At 42.8% G+C, this 10,585-nt stretch overlaps 1 protein-coding gene across 1 annotated transcript in view; it reads left to right on the plus strand.

Moving 5' to 3' along the window:
- Positions 1–7,287, plus strand: part of LOC110584951 (actin-related protein 2/3 complex subunit 3-like) — a 9,500-nt gene extending 2,213 nt beyond the window's left edge. The window contains exon 2 of the mRNA XM_044916740.1: positions 6,751–7,287. Coding sequence (XP_044772675.1) covers positions 6,751–7,287 — 537 coding nt within the window. The remainder of the gene's footprint in view (positions 1–6,750) is intronic.
- The last annotated feature ends 3,298 nt before the right edge of the window (positions 7,288–10,585 follow it).

The raw sequence follows: 10,585 nt of genomic DNA on the forward strand, positions 1-10,585 counted from the left end.
TTCTTGAAATGTTTGGTAGAATTCCCCTGGGAAGCCATCTGGCCCTGGGCTTTTGTTTTTTGGGAGATTTTTGATGACTGCTTCAATTTCCTTAGTGGTTATAGGTCTGTTCAGGTTTTCTATTTCTTCCTCGTTCAGTTTGGGTAGTTGATACATCTCTAGGAATGCATCTATTTCTTCCAGGTTATCTAATTTGCTGGCATAGAGTTGCTCATAATATGTTCTTATAATTGTTTGTATTTCTTTGGTGTTGGTTGTGATCGCTCCTCTTTCATTCATGATTTTGTTGATGTGGGTCATTTCTCTTCTCTTTTTGATAAGTCTGGCCAGGGGTTTATCAATCTTCTTAATTCTTTCAAAGAACCAGCTCCTAGTTTCGTTGATCTGTTCTACTGTTCTTTTAGATTCTATTTCATTGATTTCTGCTCTGATCTTTATTATTTCTCTTCTCCTGCTGGGTTTAGGCTTTATTTGCTGTTCTTTCTCCAGCTCCTTTAGGTGTAGGGTTAGGTTGTGTATTTGAGACCTTTCTTGCTTCTTGAGAAAGGCTTGTATTGCTATATACTTTCCTCTTAGGACTGCCTTTGCTGCATCCCAAAGATTTTGAATAGTTGTGTTTTCATTTTCATTGGTTTCCATGTATTTTTTTAATTCTTTAATTTCCTGGTTGACCCATTCATTCTTCAGTAGGATGCTCTTTAGCCTCCATGTATTTGAGGTCTTTCTGACTTTCCTCTTGTGATTGAGTTCTAGTTTCAAAGCATTGTGGTCTGAAAATAGGCAGGGAATGATCCCAGTCTTTTGGTACTGGTTGAGACCTGATTTATGACCTAGGATGTGATCAATTCTGGAGAATGTTCCATGGGCACTAGAGAAGAATGTGTATTCCATTGCTTTGGGATGGAATGTTCTGAATATGTCTGTGAAGTCCATTTGGTCCAGTGTGTCATTTAAAGTCTTTATTTCCTTGTTGTTCTTTTGCTTAGACGATCTGTCCATTTCAGTGAGGGGGGTGTTAAAGTCCCCCACTATTATTGTATTGTTGTCGATGTGTTTCTTTGCTTTTGTTATTAATTGCCTTATATAATTGGCTACTCCCATGTTAGGGGCATAGATATTTACAATTGTTAGATCTTCTTGTTGGATAGACCCTTTAAGTAGGATATAGAGTCCTTCCTCATCTCTTATTACAGTCTTTGGTTTAAAATCTAATTTGTCTGATAGAAGGCTTGCCACCTCAGCTTTCTTTTGGTGTCCGTTAGCATGGTAAATGGTTTTCCACCCCCTCACTTTCAATCTGGGGGTGTCTTTGGGTCTAAAATGAGTCTCTTGCAGACAGCATATTGATGGGTCTTGTTTTTTAATCCAGTCTGATAGCCTGTGTCTTTTGATTGGGGCATTGAGCCCATTTACATTCAGGGTAACTATTGAAAGATAGGAATTTAGTGCCATTGTATTGCCTGTAAGGTGACTGTTACTGTATATTGTCTGTGTTCCTTTCTGGTCTACGTTGCTTTTAGGCTCTCTCTTTGCTTAGAGGACCCCTTTCAAGATTTCCTGTAGGGCTGGTTTTGTGTTTGCAAATTCCTTTAGTTTTTGTTTGTCCTGGAAGGTTTTTATCTCTCCTTTAATTTTCAATGACAGCCTAGCTGGATATAGTATTCTTGGCTGCATATTTTTCTCGTTTAGTGCTCTGAATATATCCTGCCAGTCCTTTCTGGCCTGCCAGGTCTCTGTGGATAGGTCTGTTGCCAATCTAATGTTCCTACCATTGTAGGTTACATATCTCTTGTCCCGAGCTGCTTTCAGGATTTTCTCTTTGTCTCTGAGACTTGTAAGTTTTACTATTAGATGTCGGGGTGTTGACCTATTTTTATTGATTTTGAGAGGGGTTCTCTGTGCCTCCTGGATTTTGATGCCTGTTTCCTTCCCCAAATTACGGAAGTTCTCTGCTATAATTTGCTCCATTATACCCTCTGCCCCTCTCTCTCTTTCTTCTTCTTCTGGGATCCCAATTATTCTAATGTTGTTTTGTCTTATGGTATCGCTTATCTCTCGAATTCTGCCCTCGCGATCCAGTAGTTGTTTTTCTCTCTTTTTCTCAGCTTCTTTATTTTCCATCATTTGGTCTTCTATATTACTGATTCTCTCTTCTGCCTCATTTATCCTAGCAGTTAGCACGCCCATTTTTGATTACACCTCATTACTAGCCTTTTTGATTTCTACTTGGTTAGATTTTAGTTCTTTTACTTCTCCAGAAAGGGTTTCTCTAATAACTTCCATATTTTTTTCAAGCCCAGCTAGTATCTTTAAAGTGATGATTCTGAACTCTAGATCTGACATCATACTAATGTCCGTATTGAGTAGGTCCCTGGCAGTCGGTACTACCTCTTGTTCTTTTTGTTAAGGTGATTTTTTCGTCTTGTCATTTTGTGCAGAGGAGAATAGATTAATGAGAGAACAAAATGCTAGCAGAGTAACAACGTCCCCAGAAAATATACTCTAAACAAATCAGAAAAGACCTGAAGCAGTGGAAAAATAAATGGAAAGAGAGAAAAAAGAAAAAGAAAAAAAAGAAAAAGATAAAAACAAACAAAACAACAACAACAAAAAAACCAGAATATGATCAAATATGATCAGGCTGGTATATAGATCAGTGCCACACACTAGATTTGGGGTGTATTTTGGTCTTTTAGAAGAAAGTGCCTCCCAAACTTTTAAAGAAAGAAAAACTTATATATGTACAAAAATAAGGGTTGATATGATGAAGGGATGGAATATGACTGTAAAGATGGAAATTATAAAAAATTTTATAAAAGGAATTGATAAGAAGTTGTTTGAAAAAAGAAAGAAGAGGATTAAAAAAAGAAAAAAGAAAAAAAAGGGAGAGAATGTGATCAGGCAGGGGAATAGAAAACACCATATACTAGAGATTTAGGGTATATTTTAATCTGTTAGAAGAAACTATCTCAAAATTTTAAAGAGAGAACAACTTATATATATATGCCAAAAATACGGGTAACTACTATGAAGGGATAGAATATGACTCTAAAAATGAAAAATAAAAATGTTTTTTTAAAAAAGGGATTGATAAGATGTTGGTTGAAAAAGGGAAAAAGAAAAATTCAAAAAAAAAAGACAGTTAAAAAAAATTAACTTTGAAAGACTAAAGAATCATGGGGAAAAGCCATGAATTCTATGTGCATTATTCCCCTAGTGCTGGAGTTCTGCCGTTCTCATTGATCGGTAAACTTGGTCTTGGCTAGCTGTTCTCCCTGATCTTCTGGGGAGGGGCCTGTTGCCATGGTTTCCAAATGTCTCTGCCAGAGGCGGAATTGCCCCGCCCTTGTCCCCTCCCGGCCAAGTAATCTGCTCGGGTTTGCTCTCGGAGCTTTTGTTCCCTGCGAGCTTTCCGTACAGCTTTGGAGGCGGAGAGTGAAAATGGTGGCCTCCCAAGCTCCGCCCCGGAGGAGCCGAGAACTTGGGGCCCCGCTCCTCAGTGAGCCCCCAGAGAAAAGCCGTCAGTCACTCCCGTCTCCCCTGTCTCCGGCCGCACTCCGTGCTCACCCGGCCTGTGACCGCGCGTTTCTATCTCTGGCACCCGACCCAGTTTGGAGTCTCCAAACCCAGCAGATCCCTGCGGTGCACTCCCGTGCGGCTCCTCCCGGGGGAGGAAGGTGAGTCTCCCCGGATCTGCCGCTTGTTGGGTCCCTGCTAGAGGAGCAGGGGCCTGACTGTGCCACGGATCACGGTTTATGGCAACCCCAAGCTGAGAGACCGCGCCTGGGCTCCGCCTCTGCAGCCGGCTTCCCCGCTCCGATCCCTGGGAGCTCTGCCGCACTCAGGCACCCCCGGTCTTTCTGTGACCCCGAGGGTCCTGAGACTGCACTGTCCCGGAGGGTTCTACCCCCCGCTTAGCCACCAGAGTGACGTCCCTCAGTGGAGCAGACTTTTAAAAGTTCCGATTTTGGGCTCCGCGGCTCTATCACTTGCCAGAAGCGGCCGCCGGAGGCCCCTCCCCCGCCACCTATCCTCCCGAATATCGCCTCGGATTCACTTCTCCGCACATCCTACCTTCCAGAAAGTGGTCGCTTTTCTGATGAGAGAGTTGTTGCTCTTCTTTTCTTTGATCCCCTGTTGAGTTTGTAGGTGTTCAGAATGGTTTGATCCCTATCCAGCTGAATTCCTGAGAGGAGACGAAATCCAGGTCTCCTACTCCTCCGCCATCTTGCTCCGCCCCCCCCCCTGCCCCTGTAATTCTTATGCAGCAAGTCTGGAGAGTGATGTGTAATTTGGTCTGTTTAGAAGGGTCTCCAGATGATTCTAATGATTAACAAATTTAAGGAAATTCTTTCTTGGAACAGTTACAATATCGTGAAAAGGAAGGAAAATAAGATTTGGAAAAAGAGGTTAAGACTGGATTTTTCAGCCCAGAGAAAGTAAGACCAAGAATCTTTAAGCATACAGAAGGTTTACCTACAGATACACCCAGCTGTCTTCTCTCTTCACAAAGAGCAGTAAAAAAACGCAGGAGGTTATATATAAGAAGTATTTCTTAATAGGAAAAAAAATTTTTTAATACAAGAGCTCTGTGTCTCTGGGGAAGTCTCCATGTGCCTGAGGGTGCATATGTAGGCCTGCTGACCTTTCAGAATGCTATTCATACAGAGTCTATGATCCCAGGGCCAGAATCAGAATCAAACCAGGCTCAGAAACAGAAAACCAGCTCTTCCAGATGGGGCTCCAGCTACCGAGAGAGGAAAGGAGTGAAGAAAATGTCTCATTCTAATCTTCTCTGACCCTCCTACTGGGCTCAATCAAATTGCACACTCAATTCCTTTAAAGGACAGGAGACATATCTGTGGTTTCATTCAGTAAGCAAAGAAGGTGGCAGTGGCCCCAGCCCCATCTCCTCTCATCTCCCAGTCTTGGCCCCAGGCCAAGATACTTTCATGGTTCAGCGGCCCTTCTTCCAGATAGACAGGGCCTGGGGATCAACGTGATGGTAGTGGTTACTGTACAATGTGGCTTGGCTCTGCTGGGCTATAGGTGCTTGCATGAAAAGGGGAAGCCAGGGGTGGCGTCAGGCCTCAACGCATCATCTAATCAAGCAGGCAATAACCAGGGAAAAATCTGCCGACTCCTAAATCTCTCTCTCTCTTCATCATCGGAGGCCCAATTGTGCTATGGTCTGAATGATTGTATCCACCCCCTACACCCAAATTCATGTTTGAATCCTAATGCCCAGTGTGATGGTACTAAGAGGCAGGGCCTTTGGGAGGGGATTAGGTCATGAGGGCAGAACCCTCAGGAATGAGACTAGTGTCCTTATACAAAAGGCCCAAGAGAGCTCCCCTGCTCCTTCCTCCACATGAGGACACAGCAAGAAGTCACCAGCCTGTGACCGGAAGGGGGATCTTATCAGAACCAACCATGCTGGCACCCTGATCTTAGACTTCTAGCACCCAGAACTGTGACAAATAACTTTTTTTTTGTTTAAACCTACCCAAAGTGTAGTATTGTGTTATAGCAGCCAAAATGGACTAAAACAATTCACCTCTTAGTTTCCATCCGATGGGACTTTTGTTGTCAGGTCCTATTTCTTATAGGCTTGATGGTGACCTGTCAACCTTCCCTCTTTCTTTTCTCTCTTCTCCAGGCTGGCAGCTGGTGGGTACACTGACTCAGCCTGTTCTCCAGCCATTTTGCTGCCCGCCCCCCAACTTCTGTTGCTGGTAGCTGGACAATGGTAGATAGTGGGATTTAAAGCTGTGAAAGAAAAAGGAACCAGACGGTCCCACTTGGATCTTAAGTCTTTACCAGAGCTCAACAGTCAAACAGCTATAGATAAAGTGATAGCTTTGAGCATGTTCTTGTTCCTGGGGTATGTAATACTCTCCAGAACCTCATAGGGGAGGGCAGTGGGAAAGTGATTGGCAAGGCAGGATTCTAGCATTTCTGGATCCCAGGGTGGGTATCATCCCATTAAAAACCCAGCAGAGTCAAAGTCTGTGAACACTACAACTCAAGCTCTCTGGCTAAGGCATTTGGGGAACACTGCATGGTTGTTAATTGTACTTTCTTCTCACAGTATAAAATGACATTTGGCATTTGTTTTTCTCATCTTCACCTCTCAAGGGAAAACAGAACTTCAAAGATTTCAAACTTCAAAGAATACAAGCAAATTAACTTGGTATTTTAGAGCTGTAGCCTATGCTTCCTCCTGCTGAATCGCTTTGGATTGTTTTCCGAACCTCATAAAGGAGCCTCACGAGGAAACAGGAAAGGAATGGTTTCCCCAAGTGCCATCCCAGATGGCCAGAGGACGCTAGACCACTGAGTTCTTCAACATGAGCTACAGCACTGGGGGCCACACTTTGTCCCGCTCACCACCCTTGCCTCCAAACATGCCCCCAGGACCAAGAAAGGAGTTTCCCCAAAGGAGTCCCAGAACTTGAATTCCTTGAAATGTCTCTCAGAAAATCTTTCTCAGTTCCAACAAGCTTAGGAAGTGTTCTGTCCATGTTCTCCCTTCACCCTTGTATATTCATGAGGCAGTTGAGCAAATTAAAAGCACTGAGAATTCCTACAATAAGATAACACTTTTGGCTTTGTTATCTCAGACCTCTTTTCATTATTTTTAACATAATTCATATTAAGATTCTGTGAAGCCAGCATTCTACCAAACACAGCTTAGAAACACTGGCTCATAAACCTCCTCATCTAGCTTGAAACACGGGCGCCGCCAAGATGCCGGCTTACCACTCTTCTCTCATGGACCCTGATACCAAATTCATTGGAAACATGGCACTGTTGCCTATCAAAAGTCAGTGCAAAGGACCTGCCCCTAGAGAGACAAAAGATACAGATATTGTGGATGAAGCCATCTATTACTTTAAGACCAATGTCTTCTTCAAAAACTATGAGATTAAGAATGAAGCTGACAGAACCTTGATACATATAACTCTCTACATTTCTGAGTGTCTAAAGAAACTCCAAAAGTGCAATTCCAAAAGCCAAGGTGAAAAAGAAATGTATATGCTGGGAATCACTACTTTTCCCATTCCTGGAGAGCCTGGTTTTCCACTTAATGCAATTTATGCCAAACCTGCAAACAAACAGGAAGATGAGGTGATGAGGGCCTACTTACAGCAGCTGAGACAAGAGACTGGACTGAGACTTTGTGAGACAGTTTTTGACCCTCAGAATGATAAACCTAGCAAGTGGTGGTCTTGCTTTGTGAAGAGACAGTTCATGAACAAGAGTCTTTCAGGACCTGGACAGTGATAGGAACCTGGGCAGACACTTTCCACAGCCGTGGGCAGCATTTTACAGCAAGATGTACACAGTTATTTGCCTTTATTTGATAAAGTTTTATACAGAAGAGAGAAGAGAGTGTGTCTTCACTTGAAGAGCTCTTTGTCAAGAATTTGGGTGGGGGAGGGAAGAATGGGTAGTTTAAAATTTTCTGCAGTATTAAGCTGGTGCTTAATAAAAATAAGTAAGAATAAAGAAATTTCTAATATTCCATGTCAAAAAATAAAAAAAGAAAGAAACACTGGCTCATACCAATGTCTTTAAGTTCAGACAAGAAGAATCCACCTTGCATGGATTTTCTGCACACCCCCCCCCCTTAATATGATATCTGTTGGTCTTGCTATAATACTTGGAGTATAGATTTTTACTGTTTTATAAAGTGCTCTTTACTACCAGTTTTTCATGCCAAATTGACCTCATTATTAGGGGTTTAATGGTATTTCAGGCCATCTAGACCTGAGTCAGCTATAGAGTTGGGGCATTTAAACAAAGCATAAAGAATCTTTTTATAAAGACATACAGATCTAAAAAGTTAAGGCATTAGTCTCTTTGAAGCCCATTTGGAACTACTTGCTACCTTATTTCACTACTTAGTTAAAATACCATGTCTAAAGAAAATATATGTAATTTTCTTTGTCAGTATCAAGAAATGACAGTAATTGTAATTTCCATGAGTGGAACAATCTGTTATGGGAAAAATGTTAATACTCTTAAAAGTCTAAATCCTTTATAGGGTGTGGCATATCCTATAATCTGTCTGTTGGGTTTGAATACTTTCTTTTAGATTCTACCATACTTATAATTCTATTCACAGCTCCAGACACCCCTGGTTTAAATGTGTCTCCTGGAATTGAAATTTGTAGCCATTTATTGACAAGACAGAGGAGGGTGAGAGGTAATCATTCCTGACTGTGTGATCGATAGGGTAATCCTCCAACCTATCAGAGACTCCCTAAAAATGGAGGGTGGCAAGGGTGATTTTTCTCAGCTTCAGTTCAATATGGCTATTACAGATATGTAGGCACTAAATTAGAGACGAATGTGTGCTCCAGGGTATACATCATGTTTGGTTCCTTGTGGTGTAAGCACTACGGAGCAGATAGAGAAGCAACTGCACATCACTTGCTGACACAGTGTTGGCTAGATAAGTTGATGACTATGTGGTGGTCAGGGATGGGGGGCAATCATATCTGAAAATGGTGGGCAAATGGAGAGGGGACTAGAAATCAGTATTTATGGCAGAGTTTGCCCCCAAAGTATAACTCTGACAAAGAGTCTCAAAATTGTCCATTTATTGTTTCTGTCAGCCTTTTTAGGTCTGCTGAAAGGAAGCCTGCTGATCCTGACAAGATCAAAATGACCCTTGAAACCATTTGATAATGGGCTGAACTCACAGTACTTCATCCTCTCTACATGGTGCCTTTGTCGGAATGTAAGCAGCAAGAAGAGAAAGTGGCTCTGCACAAAATCCACCCAGAAGCAGAAGTGTGTGGTTTCCCAAGTTTGAACTTCTTTGGTGAGAAATTCTCCACGTCCTGTGCAACATTTCACGGAACACTGTTTTCTTTATCTTAACCCCCACTGCCACTATCACCAAGGAAAACCTCAAGCCTTTTCTCTCAGCATGGAACATTTCACCAGAATAAGGGAATGGAGGGTTTCCTCCAAAGCTGATGCAGTGAGCACATGGTGGAGGTTGCCTGCAAAACCTGCCCAAGGATTTTGGTGAGGAATTGGGCTGGGCAGGGGCCAGAGGACTCCTACAGACAGGGTAGAGGAAAGAGTCGCTCTTCTGCTACGGGATCTGGACAAAGCTGAACCACCTTGAGGCCCAGCCCAGTCTGGGGTTTGGATCAAAGGACCCACAATTGGATACTGCCCCCACCCCAAAATAACTGAAAGATGTTCACATCTCCAGAAAACACTGAAAAGAGATTACATTCATTTCACACAGGAAAACTTCCACAAATCTTTCCCTAAGGCAGGACCAGCTACATAATCTGTAGTGCCCAGTGCAAAATGAGAATGTGGGAACCCTTGTTAAAAAACCATTAAGAATTTCCAGAGGGTGACAGCCAAACAGTGAACAGAGTATGGAGCCCTTCTGAGCCAGGGCCTCGTGTGACTCATGGGTGTAGGCCCAGGAAGCCAGTGCTGCCCTGAAGGGCTTTGCTCCCTCTTTCTCTTTCTCTCATTCTCTGTCCCTTTCCCCCTCTCTCATTCTCTCCCTCTCTCTAATTCTCTCCCTCTTTCTCTCTCCCCACCCCTTCTTAGACAAGGGTACTATCCCTAAGTCTTTGTCCCCTCCCTCTCCAAGGTCAGGGTTTCCCCCACATTCCTTCCCAAACCAGGTATGCAGAACCCTCCCTGGGCTCTCTCCAGCCTAGCTCCATCGCAGCTCCTTATCATGCAGCCCCTCTTAGCCTCTTCTTTCCTTTCTCCCTTCCTTCCCCCATTTACCAGGCCCAGCTTGGTGCTGCAAAGAATGTAATTTTTTCCCTAAGAGAGAGAGAGAGAGTGTGAGTAAATGGGCAGGGCAAGGAAGGGCAGAGGGAGAGGGAGAGAGAGAATTTCAAGCAGGGTCCACGCCAGGTGCAGAGCCCAATGCAGGGCTCCATCTCATGGCCCTGAGATAATGACTTGAGCCAAAATCAAGAGTCAGACACTTAACCAACTGAGCCACCCAGGCGCCCCAAGAATGATATTGATGAAGTAACCACATACGGTTATGTGGTTATAAATATATGTTCTACACACACTGTCTTCCTTATAGGCAGAGGCATGGGGGAAAGATTTAAAACATTTAAGTTTTAGTATCTTTATTAGTATTTTATTTATTAGTATTTATTAATTACTGATATATATTGCTTGTTAACAGGTGTTGGAAGCTGTTCATTATCCATAAAATGCAAATTTTATGGATAATCTAGGAATTTTTATTCTAAAATAGGCAATGATGATGACAAAGAGTAACTCTTGAGCCCCCACTGTGTGCTAGAAAATATGCTGAATCTCTTATATACATTAGCTTCTTTAGTCCTCACAACCATGTGAGGTACGTATTACTATTATTTCCACATGAAGATGAGGAACTGGAGCTTAGGAAAGTTGTCAACTTGCCTTTGTTCACAACCCCACCATCTGGCTCTTGAGCTGGCCTTCTTGATACTTTCCAATAAGCTATGCAAACGAATGAGAACAATTAGCTCTCCTCCCCACACTGCCTCTCTGCTAGGTGTACAATTAGGTCTTTAGTATTTGCTGAATA

This window comes from Neomonachus schauinslandi, chromosome 1, assembly GCF_002201575.2.
Source record: "Neomonachus schauinslandi chromosome 1, ASM220157v2, whole genome shotgun sequence".
In the NCBI taxonomy this organism is placed as follows: Eukaryota; Metazoa; Chordata; class Mammalia; order Carnivora; family Phocidae; genus Neomonachus; species Neomonachus schauinslandi.